Source organism: Dipodomys spectabilis, unplaced genomic scaffold, assembly GCF_019054845.1.
Source record: "Dipodomys spectabilis isolate Male_0828 unplaced genomic scaffold, ASM1905484v1 ptg000001l, whole genome shotgun sequence".
NCBI lineage: Eukaryota > Metazoa > Chordata > Mammalia > Rodentia > Heteromyidae > Dipodomys > Dipodomys spectabilis.
This window is the reverse complement of record NW_024870678.1, coordinates 31,556,229-31,572,309: the sequence shown is the minus strand read 5'-3', so window position 1 is coordinate 31,572,309 and position 16,081 is coordinate 31,556,229. Positions and strand designations below refer to the sequence as shown.

Below are 16,081 nucleotides of genomic sequence, written 5' to 3'. Positions count from 1 at the left end.
AAAGAATTCCTGTTGTGGGAGCCTGTGGTTCTTGGTTATAGATCCAAGTAGACTACAACACTGGGCCTTATGAGAACACCTTTTCTGCACTATGAAGGAAGTTCATTGTGACTTTGTTTTTGTCTGTCACAGGGCTGGAACTCAGAGGTTGGGTGCTATCCCTGAGCTTTTTCTTTTGCTCAAGGCTAGCACTCTATCACTTTGAACCATAGCTCCACCTCTGATTTTCTGGTGGTTAATCAGAGATGAGAGCCTCACTGTATGTTCCTGCCTAGGCTAGCTTTGAACCATGGTCCTCAGCTCTCAGCCTCCTGAGTAACTAGGATTACAGGCATGAGCCACCAGCACCTGGCTTCAATGTGATTTTTTTTTCTTTTTAAACAGAACTTTAATACTGATATTAGCCTAGAATAGGCTAAGTATTTTGTTTTTCATAGATTTCTTTGCTATCAGATACAAAGTAAATGGTTTTAGTAAATTAAGTCCTTTATTTTCTTGAAAGGAATTTCACATTTGACCCATAGAATGATTATCATAATGGCTATGAATTATCATTCCAGAACACCTCTTGAAGAAATACTGCTGTTATCTACAACATTCACTTAAAGGCAAATAGCTCACTGCATAAATTGTGGGTAGTGACACATCTATAAAAAAAAACATAACTTGAAGCCAACTGAGCAACATCAGATTGGGCTTAACTCAGCTTTTTTTTTTTTTTTTTGGTCTTGGGGCTTGAACTCTGGGCCTGGGCACTGTCCCTGTGCTCTTCAGGTCAAGGCCAGCACTCTACTGGTTGAGCCACAGTGCCACTTCCGGTTTTCTAGTGGTTTATTGGAGATGAGAGGCTCATGGATTTTCCTGCCTGGGCTGGCTTTGAACCGTGATCCTTAGATCTCAGCCTCCTGAGTAGCTAGCACCGGTGCCGGGCAGCCTTTTTTTTTTTTTTTTTAAATACTTTTGCTTTAAATATCATTCAGCCACTTGAGTGGGCTATAGAAGAACACATTAAATGATAAAGAAGAGGCACTAGTGACTATCTACAGCGATTAGATTATTCTTCAAAATAAATCATGTTATTGCCAAAAAAGCGTTTTCTTTCACTTAATACCAAGATTTTAATTCTTCTATTTTACAAAATGTCACAAGTGGCAGGAACATGGTCTCTAACATTCAGAAAGAATGGAGATTGTCTTTCTCTCCTTCCTTTTGCTTGCAGGGCAAGCACTTCTAGGTCAAGACCACCCACTTGCACCAGCTTTTGAGGCTGTGTGTTTGTGAAGTAGAATAGTTTATACACTGAGAGATGGAGAGTACTGTCCCTTTCTTACACTATTGTAGATAATCAATGAAGCATCTGACACCAGCCCAACCAGTGGAAATACCAATAAAACCAATTGTTTATTATTTTATATTTTTAATGTATTATATTTTATAAGCTTGATGAACAAATAATTAGCTCTTTTTTTCCAGTAAGTTTTTTTAGTGTCATGTAGTTTATAAGAATGAAAGTTGATAAGTTTTCAAAACTGATCTTTCCAGAATCATCTTGAAGAGAAAAGCTTTTCCAATTAAGAAGGCTGTGAGGAACTCTCTACATATGATTAGTTTCAGCTATTAACAGAGTGGAAAAAAGTGACAACTTCTTTATATTTATTTATTTGTATGGGTAATGAATAAATTAAGGAACACTTCATCTCAAACACGGATTGCTTTTATTTTAGCTAAGCTAATGCTTCAGTTCCATATATATATTTTTGGATTTCCATCAATGTCAAACATCATTTTTTTTCCTTCTTAAAAAAAAGATTTACAAGCACTTTTCTAGTACTCAAGAAAAGTCGGCTGAGGGTTCATAATAATTTTCCTTTTAAAAAACATCCATCAGACCAAAATAAAATCATTTTAATTAACTCCTTCCTGAGTAACTAAAACCTTGGAATGTGCTGAAAGGTTATAATAAATAAGGCAGTCAAAGATCAACTAGCTTAAAATGTATTTTTTAAATTAAACTATGTAAAATGTACAATATATTTCATGAAGTACCAACTATGTTGGGCTCATGGCCAAAGAATGTCATGGGTGCCCAAATGAGCTGAGGAAGTGCCTGGACTTTCAGGACCTCGTTGGGACAGAAGAACAGGAAAGTTCTGTAGGTGAACTGGTTGGTATCTGATTCTGGGAACTGACAATGATCACTGCTGAAATAAACAATGCTGAGCCCACAGGAAGAAGTACCCCTCAACCTTGCAGAAAGAGGATTAAATTCTTGAGGAACCAGTCGTCCTGCTGTTCGCACAGCAGAGGAAGAGTTAGCCAATACAACTTGATTTTCTGGTCCTGAGATTGAACAGTGTGTAAACGAATCATCCATCGTTTATATGCAGTGCTGTAGAATGACTCCCAAAGTAGCAGGCAGCCGTGCTTGGACTGGTTTGGAATATGATAACTGTTTTCTAGGTTGCCTTTTAAAGTACACCTCTTGGAGCAGCCCTGCTGTCTTTGCATGGGACAAAGGATATTTTTTTTTCCTCTATGCATATTTGTCCTATTCACTTCTCTGCCCTAAGGTAGGCAGAAAGGAGGATTACAAGTAGCCCAGTGCTGGTCTATTTTGTGGTGGTCATTTACTGTAGAGGTTTATGGGTTGGAACCTCAATACACCCCATAATAAAGGAACTTCAGTGCCCACCTGGCAGGTTCCAAAGGACTTGCTCTGTATCTTGGCTGCTTTCCAGTTTTAGTGAAAGAAGCAAAAAAAAAAAAAAATGTTATTTTAAGAGACTTACTCGTTTCTGAAAAGTAGAAAATGTGTACCTTGAGTAAAGTCAGAGTCTTAATTACCAAATACTCCCAACTGGCTTTTCTGGGATTCTTTGAGGTCTGTTGGAGCAGACACATTTGTTGTATCCTTCCTGCTGCCCCCACCACACCCCAGCTTCTCAGCTAGCTAGACTTTATCCATACCCAGGTGAATGTGTGTGTTTAGGAGATTTTTTTAAAGGTGAAAACATTTCAGAATTTAAAGGGACATATTTCTAATGACTGAACCAGGGCATGGTTGATAGGGAGAAACTGGTAGGAGTCAGAGAGATGTCTGGGGGTGATGGACCTGCTTACCATCTCCTCTTACCACACGAGAACTACCACCTAGTCACAAAGCTGGGCAAGCAGCATCTTATCCCCAGGTCCCCATGCTTCTGTCTCTGATACCCTTGGTAAGAGCTCTCAGGAGCAACAGGTTCCATAAGAAAGAGACTGAATTCTACTGCCTCTGCCAATGACTCAGGCCCCTTGTTAAATGAAACATCTACCTTGTAGGGGGGCAGAAGATGAAAGACATCAGGTATTTGTTAAGAACAATTTGACCTTGGGCGGACATGAGAGATTATGCACTAACTGTGTGCTCATGGTTGACTGATTGCTACAGCAATCCATATCAGAGCTAAATTAGTTCCCAGGACTTCCACTTGAAGCAGTGTAGTGGACTGAGATGCTTCTGATACAAGGAATACAGATGAGGCCCTTTCTCCGCTGGCATGGGTCCCCTAGATTTGCTCAGTTCTGCCCACAGTCCTCCTAACATCAAATGAATTCTTTGCTCTACTACACTCTTTTGGAGTCCATCAGAATCTTGTTTAGAAGTGGGATCTCTCACTGGGTTTTCCCAAGCACTTTGACCTTGAAAGGTACTCCAGGCTCTGATTGGTTGGAAACGTGAGTGCCATAGACAGCGTGTCCTTTCACAGGTAAGTATTCTGCTCAGGGTGTCAGTGTCCCCCGAGAGGGACCAGAGGAAGAATTCTACCAGGTGGGTACCCAGGGCCCTTCTCCCATTGAGGTTCTGTCTTCTCTTAGATCCTTCTAGAGGGGATTCCCTGGGCGCTGAAACAAACAAAGGTGGATGTCTTCTACCATTGAGATTGCAAGTCATTTACAAGTCATTTTACAAATGATAAGCTATTGGGTTGTGAGATAGATTTCTTTCTCTTGTGTTATCAAATGGAGGTGCAGGGGGGCCAGGAAAGACTATTTGAGAGGAACAGGTGCTTTGTGATGGACCCATCTACTGTATCTGGGAAAGCCTCAAGGAATCAAGAAGGAAAACACACACAGAGTACAATTAAACCAACAAAACCCGCAAAACCGGGCATCTCCCAATGACCCCCAACATGTGGGAATGTCTTGTTTTCTTTAATGCACAGAGCATTAATTTAAGTCCCTTCAGGATTTTTTTTTCTTCCCCAAAGAATTTTCTGGAAAAGGGAGATAAAGCCATGGATGGAGGCAACAACAGGGCTGGCATCACCTCTTATAAATATCTTCTAGCCACTTTTCATCATCTTGCTCCTCGTCATCGATGGGCTCTTCAGTCTCCAGGGGCGTGGGGATGAAGAACTGTGGTCTTGGAGGGGTCCCACTCGCGTGAGACTTCAGTCCAAACTTGCGCTTCAGCAGGTGGAACTGCTCTTTGACGTAGTGGTAGAACTCATACTCGTACCTCATTCTCTGGTAGAGAATCTGCACAGCCTCGGGAGAGGGGACAGTCTTCTTCACGGTCACAGTCATGTTTCCAAGTTTCCTATGCTCTGCAAAAGAACCAGGGTGCACATGAGCAATGCTGTGGCCTAAAATGAATGAAGGCGACCAGCTGCAGGCCTACTACCTCACACAGGCAGAAAGAAATGACATCCAAGCTCAAGAAGGTGCGGGGGGGTGGGGGGGGAAAGGATGCCCTGACATGTGTGGCAAAATTTCCCTTACTGTTAGCTGTCAACATCAAACACAAATAGCTAATTCCCTCTAGCAGACCATGAACCATGTGATTGGACCACAATTCAGTTGTGGTAGGTAACAACTTATTTCTAACTCTAAGGTGTGAACTCCTAGTTAAGCCATACATCCTTCGGAACAGCAAAGCCTCCCTGTTTCTTCTTTTTCCTGACCAAGAATACAGGGCTTTGGTCTTCTGAAAGAGGTACAGATGAGCTGGCTCACCCCTATATAGCAATCTTAGTACACACAAAAAATGAAACTAGGGATATATAAAGTCTAATTTGAGACAGGATCTACAAGGACTGTTAGAATTTTAGAATGTCATTTTTAACTGATTTTTTAAAAAACTGGGTTATATGTAGTAAAGCCTATTTAATGTTATACTCATGCTTAAGAATAAAATGTTATACTATGTGGGGAATGAACTATACAATGTGGGGAGGGGGGAGTGGTGTCGGAGGGGAAAAACTGGAAGAAAATGAGGGAGGGGTGACACTGTTCAAAAAGAAGTATACTCATTACCTGACTTAAGTAACTAATCCCTTGTACATCACATTTACAATAAAATTTAAAGAATAAAAATAGAATGCTATTTATATACTTAATTTTTAATTTAAAAATCTTATATAATATGATTTTAACTAGTTTAAAGTGTATCAATATTTTTTTTCAGTCATAGGGCTTGAACTGTCTGAGTTCCTTTTGCCTCAAAGCTAGTGCTCTACTACGTTGAGCCACAGTGCCACTTCTGGTTTTCTGGTAATTAATTGGAGATAAGAGTCTCAAGGACTTTTCTGCCAAGGCTGGCTTTGAACCTTAATCCTCAGATCTCAGCCTCCTGAGATCTGAGCTGGGATTACAGGCATGAGCCACTAGCCCCTGGCCTAAACTGTATAATTTAATGGCATTAATTACACCCATGGTATTGTACAACCATCAACCAATATTTCCCAAAACTTTTCATCAGTGTGAACAAAAACTTTGTACTCACTACACAATGCCTCCAACCAGCTCCTCTCCTTGTTCCATCTACTCTCCATCTCTACGAATTTGCCTCTTAGAATCATACAATGTTTTGTCCTTCTGTGTCTGGCTTATTTCACTTGGCACAGTATTTTCACAGTTGGATCAGTATTTCATTCCTTTTTATAACTGAGTAACATTCATTGTATGCAGTTCTTCTATCCACTCATGCACTGAAAGACACCAGTTATTTTCATTCTTGGCTATTAGAATGGAGATTTGCATATAAGCATCTCTTTGAGACCATGTTTCCAAGGCTATGGGTGTACACATCTAGGAGCAGAATTTTCAGCTCTTAATATAGCTTTTCCTTTACTTACCTATTGCTTGCTCAATTCTACATTCCTATGAGTGTAGTGTGGAAGGTCCTATGTCTCCAAATCCTCTCACAATTGCTATTTTCCTTTTGCTTTGTTTTCTTTCTTCTTTTTTAATTTTTACTCATACCAGTAAGAGATGTGAAGTGGTATCTTGTGGTTTTAGTTTTCATTTCTATAACGAGTAGTGATACCATGCTAATGTCTTTTTTTAATGATTAATGATTTTTTTTCCATGTGCTTCATGGCCATTTGTGTCTTCTGTATTTAAGTCCTCAGTTCCTTTTAGAATTGGGTTGTTTTTGCTGAATTGTAAGAGAGTTCTTTATGTATTTTGGATATTCTGCATACATGTACATACATATGTATATGTATATGGCATATATGGCTTATGATATGGCATATATATATGTCATAGGATTTGCAAAATACTTTCCCTGATTTGGGAGGGTGTTTGTTCACTGTGTTGATGGTGTTCTTTGGTATGCTAAAGTTCTTAATTTTAATGAGGACCAATTTATCTTTTTGTTGTTGCTTGTACTTTTGGTTATACTTAATAAATGACTGCCTGGTCCAAGATCATAAACATTTTTTTTTCCTATTAGCCTTTTGACATTCTTATTTTTAAAAGTTTGTAACTAAACTGAGTAAGTATATGATTTACTACATACAATTCCAAATAATTGCTTCCCAACTTAAATTCACCAGAACACACATTTTCCAATTTTCAGGGTACCTGAATACTTTCTATTTCCAATTGTCAATCTAAAAAGATATTAAGAAAACTCACAGTAGTGATGGTCCCATTGAAATAAGAGTATTGCCCTTTTAAACTGACTCTTTTGAAAAGCACAATGAGTTTGGATATACCAGTTTACCAGTTTTAGAATTTTGTTTAAAGAATTTGGCATAGACCCTTCTAAAATGGGTTCACAATGGAACAGTTTTCATACCTACCTTCTCTACAGGAATAAGCTCTAGCTAATCACTGGTAAGTCGTGTTCAGAGTCATAGCATAGGTCTTCCTTTTGATTTTTATACTTATTTGCCAGTCTTGGGGCTTGAACTCAGGGCCAGGGCACTGTCCCTGAGTTTCTTTTGCTCACAGCTAGCACTCTACCACTTGAGCCACAGCACCATTTCCAGCTTTTTGTGTGTACGTGGTACTGAGGAATTGAACCCAGGACTTCATGCATGCTAGGCAAGCACTCTACCACTAAGCCACATTCCCAGCCCTTCCTTTTTAGTTTTAAAACAGTAACAACATCTCTTGGATGGCAGACCCAGCATAAAAAGTTTTTCTTTTTTCTTTCTTTTTTTTTTTGGTAGGTAGTGGGGGCTGAACTCTGGGCCTAGGCACTGTCCCTCAGCTCTTCAGCTCAAGGCTAGCGCTCTACCACTTGAACCACAGCAACACTTCGGCTTTTTTCTGCTTATGTGGTACTGAGGAATTGAACTTAGGGCCTCATGCATGCAAGGCAAACACTCTGCCACTGAGCCAACAAATCATTGAGAGGCAGGAGAAAAAAAGAGTCCACTCATTTACCGTTTCCTCCAGGCTATTTCTCTCAGAATACTCTACATTGGATGCTGAGGTGGGAGGATCACTTAAACCTAGGAGGAAGCAGGCCTGGACAACATAACAAGACTTTGTCTCAAAGGAAAATCATTGGATTGAGATTTGTTATCTCATAAATAATTCCTTTGATTTAAAAATTATAAGATTTCTTGGGTCAAACTGTCCCATTTTCAAATATTAATATTATTATTATTATTACAAAAACCTGCATGCCATTAAATAGTTGGGGGACCAAGGCCAAGAGAAAATTAGGGTATTAAAGAAAACAGGAAGCTGGGCACTGCTGGCTCAGGCCTGTAATCGTAGATCAGAGGATCCAAGTTTAAAGTCAGTCTGGGCAGAAAAGTTAATGTAAGACTTGTATCTCCAATTAACCTGACAAAAGTTAGAGGTGGAGGTATGGTTCAAGGGATAGAGCGCTATTCTTGAGTGAAAAACCAAGCAAGAACATGAGGCTCTGAGTTCAAATCCAAGTACCAGCACACACACACACACACACACACACACACATTCACACACAATGCAACACAAGCAAACAATAAAGAGAAAAAAGAAAAAAAGGGGGCTATGAAGGTGGCTCAGTGGTAGAGTACTTGCCTTGCATGCGTGAGGCCCTGGGTTCGATTCCTCAGCACCACATAAGCAAAAAGAAAAAAGCCGGAAGTGGCGCTGTGGCTCAAGTGGTAGAGCGCTAGCCTTGAGCTGAAGAGCTGAGGGACAGCCTCCAGGCCCAGAGGTCAGGCCCCACGACCAGACTCCCTCCCCCCCCCCCCCCCCAAAGCTCCTCTTCTCAGAGTAGTGTTGTTCCTGGTCTCTTGCCCTTTCTCCTCTTTCAGCGAGGAAGGCCAAGTGTATTGTGGCCAGGGTTGTGCATTTGTGACTTTGGAAGAAGGTGCGAGGAAGTCCTTCCCCTCCCCAAGGCAAGTGCACCCTGTTCAGAGTTCACATCTTCACAAATATGGCGCTACCCTGGGCCATGCAAGCTCCATTCTCCCAGAGCTTTAATTACAAAAGCTGACACTTAGCTTTCTGTCTGCCTGTGTCTGATGTCTCTTCCTTAATTAGTTTAGAATGTAAGCAGGGGCAAGTGGGCATTATTTATTAGCCCTTCAAACCCTAAAGACAAGTAATGCTAATACAACATGCTGTGAGGTCCTCATTACTTGTGTAGGAAGAAGGTCCATCATTTGACTCTAAACTTTCTGCGCAGGGCTGGGAAGTTGGCTCAGTGGTAGAGTGCTTGCCTTGCATGCCTGAGGCCCTGAGTTCGATTCCTCAGCACAACATAAGCAAAAAGAAAAAAGCCGGAAGTGGTGCAGTGGCTCAAGTGGTAGAACACTAGCCTTGAACCGAAGAGCTGAGGGACAGTGCCCAGGCCCAGAGTACAAGCTCCACGACTGGACCCCCCCCCCCCAAAAAAAAAATTGTGGATAAACTTTCTGTGCAGCCAACAAAAAATGGAACATACATCATTGCTCTTAAGAAAAGTGATTCACAACTATTCCTAGAAGTGGAATTACTGAGAAATGTTTCCTATCAATTTTCATAATAAAAGGCATTAATGGAATTAACATTTCATCATTTTAATAACATCCCTAGAGTAAGTCCAGTATATTAAGTCTGTTCTTAACAGCATAGACTCTGGGGGTTCTACTTAGATCCCACCAATATCACCTTATTCTATCCATATTTTAAGGCCATGGAAGATACTTTTATCTCTCATCCTGACCACAATGGTATGGCTAGTTGGTGGAAGAGATCAGAATGAACACTGAGAAGTTGAGTTCTGTGTTTGCTGGTAAAGTCTACAGACCAGACAGTCTTTAAGATAAAGGGGAAGGTTGTGAGAATTTTTAAATAATCCTACCAGAGTTTTTTTTTAAGAATGACCACTGAAGAGCTGAAGCAGAGACTCAGATTCAACTCACACTGATAGTAAGCGCCTATTAGGGGGGTTTGGGTTATGCCATTATTATTATTATCATTATCATCATCATCATCATTATTATCATCATCATCACCATCATCATCATCATCATTATTATTTTGGTGCCTGTCCAGGGCCTTGAACTCAGGGTCCAGCTGCTGTCCCTGAGCTTCTGCTCAAGTGGTAGATATAAGTCAGCCCAGGCTGGCTTTCAACTATGATCCTCAGGGATTACAGGCGTGAGCCACCAGTGCCCAGTCATAGATATTATTTAATATTCTTTGAAGTATCATGACCCTTATTTTGCAGATGGGGCTAGAGAAGCCCTGTGAGAAGAATGACCTACTCGAGGGTCACACGGCTGGTAAGTAAGAGTGACAAGGGGGATTTGAAGGTTGTCCCCCTTCGTGTGGGACTCTGTCCCTCACTGTAAACACTGAGCCATCACCAGTGAAGCTCCCACGAGCCCGCAGAAAGCGATCGCTGCCATCTGGAAAGACCAGGAAGCCTTTACCTTGTGCAGTTGGGGGAGAGTTTTTAAAAACTCACCATTTTGAAGACATCTGGTTATGTGTGTGCATGGCTATCAGAGCTACGGAAAAGTCATTCCACGCTAAGTGTTCCACGATTTTGGAAAATGCTCGGCTTTCCCTCCAAACAAAACAAAGCTACGAGAACTGTGGGCTCAGCCTCTCTCCAGACTGCTGCTCTAGATGAAGTTATTGGGTGTTTTTGTGGTATCTTCATTTCGGCCTCGACACAATTAGGCTTTTGAAAAATGAATACCTGCTATCAATTTGCTTTGGGAAGCGAAGGAGCCGTGGGAGCTAAGCGCACACTGCTGCCGAAGGGGTGAGCCGGTGGGTGAATGTCTCACCCTGGCCATCCTTTGAACCTGCCAGGAATGGAGAGATACTTGAGGAAGTACATGGCTCTCATGTTCACGGAGGAATGTTTCCCATGGAGAGACAGATCTAAAGCGCTCTCCATGAAGGCAGGGGTGGTAGGCGGGCAGCTTCAGATCACACTGGCAATGTGTTATTTGGCCCACAGAATTTTTTTTTTTAAGAAACCAACTTAGTTATATGATGGTCTATTTCACATGGAAATCTGGATTTCTGGCTACAGAGCTTAGGATGATTGCTCCCTTGAGAAAGGCTGGTGCTTTCTAAGCAGCCTCAAACTTGAAATGCCAGTTATAGCTGGGCATGGTGCTGCACACCTGTAATCACAGCTATGTGGGAGGTGGTGGATCTCAGCCTGAGACCAGCCTCAGGCAAAAGTAGGAGACCCTGTCAGAGAAACTAAAATCAAAGGGATTAAGAGTGTGGCTCAAGTGTTGGTGTACTTGCGTAGCAAGTGTGATACAGAGTTCAACCCCCAGAACTGCCAAAAAAAGAAAGCGCCGGGGTGGGGGTGGGGGCATGAGGGAGGAAGGAGGAAAGAAAGAAAGAAAGAAAGAAAGGAAGGAAGGAAGGAAGGAAGGAAGGAAGGAGGAAAGAACGTATGATGAAAGAAATCTGAGTTTATGCTTCTGTTTTAAGGGCTTTGAAACTCTGTGTTCCATAAACCTGGGAAACAAACGCTTTATGTTGAATTTAAGGCTCAATTTAGGCCTTCTTGCTTTGTGCCCTGTCATCTTCCTTTCTTCTTTTTGCAAATGATTAAATTGAATAAATTGTGCATCCAGCTCATCAGGAGTTCCAGTAGTGAAGGGACACCACTGGCCCAGCACCACCATGAGGCAGGCTGGAGGGAGGCTGCTCTGTGACAGACAGGCCTCCTCCGCCAGGCACGCAAGCCTTTCACCCTGAAGGAACTCCCAGCATGGCAGGGTCTCTGATCAAAACTGCCCATGGATGGGACCCTGGCTTCCAAAGACACAGCTGTGAAGTGAGACATCAGAAGTTGGTTCTGAGTCAGGTTCTTCACTCAAGATGGAATGAGACCTGGTCTGATTGGAATGAGACTTGAAATGAGGCATGGAGATTCCTCTCTGGAGGAAAAGTTGCTGTGTACAGAACATTTCTTCAAAGTAGTCTCTGGTTTTGAATTGGGAAATGCTCAGAAAGCAGGGGTCAGGGAGAAACTGACCGTGGGACTTTTTACTTGAATAGCAAAATAAAGGTTCTGTTTTTTTCTCTGCAGACATGTCCACTCAGCCGCAGTCAGGCGTGTGTGGGGACAGGTTCTTCCAGGTTCTGTGTCCTCTCTGAGGACGGGGTGGCAGCGGCCTAGAGAGTTGTGATAGTTATAACTATTGATCCCTTTTCATCTATCAACTCCAAATGACATACAAGTCTGTATCTGGTTAGCTAGTGCTAGTAGTGGAAAAATAAAAAGAAAACTAGAAGCTGGGTGCTGATGGTTCAGGGCAGCAATCCTAGCTACTCAGAAGGCTAAAAGATGGGGCGAAGACAACTCCAGCAGGAAAGTCTGAGAGGCTCTTAACTCCAATTAACAATCAAAAAGCCAGTAGTGGAGACATGGCTAAAGTGGTAGAGCATCAAACTTGAGTAAAAAAGCTCCAGGACAGTGCCCAGGCTCTGAGTTCAAGCCCCAGGACCGGCACACACACACACACACACACACACACACACACACACACACACACACACCACACACACACACACACACACACACATACACACACACACACACACACACACACACACACACACACACACCATGCTCTCTTGGATGGCTGCTCTTTTGCCAAGCCCTGCCTACTTCACAAGGTCCTCACAGCAACCCATTTCAACTATGGGCACCAAGGGAGGGCACTAGACTGGCTAAGGCCAGTAAGTATAAGACTAGAAAGCAGGCTTTCTGACTCCAGGCTCGCTAGCACCTTGTTGCTATATCACAGGCTGTTAATTTCCCAATTGAGTGGAAATCTATAACCACCTACTTCTCCTGGCGCAGATGTGTATTCTGGCATCAAGGAGATTGTTCAGAAAGAAGGGCTCAAGTGTTCTAACTTGAGGGGAATGCTGTGGTGATCTGCTGAAAACCTGGCTGGCCAGCAAAAAAATGGTTTCAGAATGAAAGGAGCTGTGTCTTTTTCAGTTTTAGCTCCCTGGTTGGCGTTCAGCTCCACTCCTGGTATATAATGACCCTCCATCAACATTTGTTGATTTGAAACCTACCTTTTAAATCCATCTGTGTAAGACTGAATTAACTCAAAGGGCAACTGTGGGGGTTGACTCTACATGTCTTTTTTTTTTTTTTCCTCCTAAATTCTTTTCCTCGGTCGAAGGTCTTTCTTGGGCAAACTTTCCATTTCTGGAGATTTCTTGAGGCAAGGATGATAGGGAATGCTTGGCTCTCAGGCTGTTCTGGACAGGTAGTAGTGTTTGTGTTAGTTGAAGACCACTTTTATAGTGGCAGATCACATTTGGACACATAGCAACGCTTAAGAAATGCCACAATAAGGGATGGTTGGCCATAAATATGGATGCAAACAGACGTGTCACTGCTATCTTGCAGCGAATGAATTTGCACCAAGGTGTATTATTTACTGCAGTCAACAGCTGGAGAAATCCAAGCATTTTGGGTTAAAAAGGTGTCTGTGTGATCTAATTTTTGGGCACTACTGCTATTCAGTGGATTGGACTTGCCAGAGTTTTTGATATTTTCAAATGTTTCTCCATTAGTGAAAGAAAAATGTTCTGTTTAGAAGTAAACCATTCATCTGATTGTACCACTTGCCTCTCGTGCCAAGGCTTTGCCATGGATATAATGCAAACATTTCTAGTGGCTTTTGAGTCGATCTTGACTACTTCCTGGCAGAAGATCTTGGAGCAGACCACAGGAAATATCATGAGCAAGCCGAAGTCTTAGAATAGGAGCTACACATGGGAAGTTCTACCACAACCCTGGGGAACATATCCCTGCTCAGGACCCTGCCACCCCACACAGGATGCCTTTGTCCAGGGCACGCACACAGTCTCTGGTTTGCAAGTGCCCAGGCTCTTCCCCAAAGCACTGTGAGGTTAAGTGTCAGCCTAGTTCATGTTCAAGACTACAATGTGGTGACACGTATGCCTGCTTAATGCAGGTCGAGGCCACCATTGGATTGGTTGCTCTACTGCCCAATTGCTGGGACATTTTGCAAAAGCTGAACTTTGCTCCCCTCCTCTGTGGCCCTGACATTAGGTTTGGACTGGTTCATAACCTTCAGTCCTCTTAAGAAAGTCTCTTTAATGTAAATAAAAAGGAAATCACAGACCTGCCTCTCCCAGCCTCCCCTCCTACCTCTCCTCATCTGTCAAACATACAGAATGGAAAAACGATGTTGCTCTGGGTCTGGGCCAGAACAAACAATCTGGAAATACTGTGTAAACCCAGCTGCTGCAGCGGAGACAGAGGCCTTGCTTTACGACCTTTGAGATGGTTAGCCATATGCAAAAGAACAGCCCTTGGCCCTGACTCACTCTGCATTATTCAGGCTGCACCGACCATGGCATTTCTTTCCTCCACTGATAGAAATACACATCCCATGCTGACCAAGGCCCCTCTTCCTGTCAAGCCATGTTTGTTTTAACCTGGTCTGGCAGAGATCATGTGATAGAAATAGATACGAGTTCCATAACAACCAGAGGCGGGACCAAATTTGACCACCATGAATGAATGAGTGAACGAATAAGCATCCTATTTAGCTTCATGTGGCTAATGGAGAAGCCCGGATGTTCTGAAGAAGTTCTCTGTCTGCAACTCTGATGGACTGGTGCCACCAGGCTCGATGACATGCAGCACACAGGGAGAGGCACAGCTTCGTAGGTGATCCTGCGATGCAAGCAATGGCCAGGTGTGCTGGGACGGGAGCATTAGCCAATAGGAGAGAGAGCACGGGTTTGCCGTGCAGGGCCAGTGAGTGTTTGCAGCTCCTGTAGAGCCCTGCAGCACACTGGCCGCTCCTGAAACCGTGTGAACACGATGCTTGTCACAGATAGAGTAAACTCACTTCCTGAATTAGGCAGGGAGGCCACACAGTTCAATCGCATGAAATACAACGGCAGGCCAGCCGGCCTGCGGCAGCTGCCTGCGGGCGGAAATGAATGTGTGTCACTTGTGCTCACACTGATGTGCGGGGCTGACAGGGCCAGCTTTGATGTGCCGGCCGGTGATCGATGGCATGTTAAGATCGGCTTCTTGGAGGTATGGCAATTAAGGGGGAAAAAAAGAACAAAAAGCACTTTATGGCTGCCTCCCAACTTAGGGCTGGTAAAGTAAACAGAGGGAAGGTTTTTTTTTTTTTCTTTTTTTCTTCAGGTTTCTTTGGGAAGTAGAAATAACTAAAAAAAAAAATAATTTGAGATCACTTTGAATTTCAAGGGAACCTTTGCTGTCTGTAGCCAAGTGAAAGTTCTAGAATTTTCTTTTTAGAAATGCCCAACATTTTTCTAGGCTGTTCCTTTGAGGAAGGAGAAAGAAGGCTTTCTAATGGTCCTGCTTTGCTTTGCTTTTGCAAGCAGAAATGCATGAAAAAGGAGCAGGCTGAGAAGCACTGGGCAGTGTGAGGTGTGTCACAAAGGCACGGGCCCCTTTGGGATGGAGCCCTGCTGGCCACCCGCCTTCGAGGGCCACGATGCATTGCATGCAGAAACATCACATGAGTGGGTCCTTACCCCACTGAACCTGGAGGTGAGGGTGGTCTGCTGAAAGGAATTCTGGGTTCCTGCCTACATGATTCAACTCCACACATTGTCCTAGAATCTGCCAGGATTACTAAGGGGCAGCAGAGGAAAGCATCAGTTCGGGAATTATTTTTTTTGGCCTGGGCTCTTTTTGCTCATTCATCCATGAACACTTAAGTAGATACAGAGCCCAAAGAACGATTCCAGTAACTATGAATGGGAGCCCCTGAAAACAACTCAGGTCACACCTTGAGAAGGAGAAGGAGATAATGAGAGGAGCCCGGGCCATCCGGAAATCCCTGCCTCACCGGGGACCAGGAGGCCCCTCCCCCATCCACCAGGGCAGCAGAGATGGGAATGGGTTGAAGGGGCTGATGGGAGCACATGCCTGTCTTTTGTTGGGCTGAGTGAACACGGGGTGCACTGGACACACTTGATGCACTATGAATCACCGCGGAGCCTGACATGTGGAGAGACTGGGTGAGGGGTGTGTGGTCTGCTGGTGGTGATGAGGGCCGCCAGGTGAGGGGCTGCACCAGCCTTCCACCGACATGCTGGAGTCCTGGTGCTTATACCCGCTTTCTCTGTCAGCCAGAACATGTATAAGCTTTGAGCCTTAACTGTCAAGAGGGTAATTTAAAACTTGAAATGTTTTCTTCTCTTTATGATGTACATATATGAAAACTATGTAGGTAAATGTTTGTCTATACATATATATAGACATTTACATGTATGTTTACATGTATATATAATGCATATATGGATATATACCTATACATGTATATAATACCTATCACATATATAAACATTTACATGTGTA

The 16,081-nt window shown here is 43.1% G+C and overlaps 1 protein-coding gene across 1 annotated transcript in view; it reads right to left on the bottom strand.

Moving 5' to 3' along the window:
- Positions 1-1,698: 1,698 nt before the first annotated feature.
- The window catches only part of Ust (uronyl 2-sulfotransferase), a 256,159-nt gene continuing 241,776 nt past the window's right edge, over positions 1,699-16,081 (bottom strand). Inside the window, exon 8 of the mRNA XM_042677320.1 lies at positions 1,699-4,589. Within this exon, the coding sequence (XP_042533254.1) occupies positions 4,306-4,589 (284 nt within the window). The 3' untranslated portion in view covers positions 1,699-4,305. The remainder of the gene's footprint in view (positions 4,590-16,081) is intronic.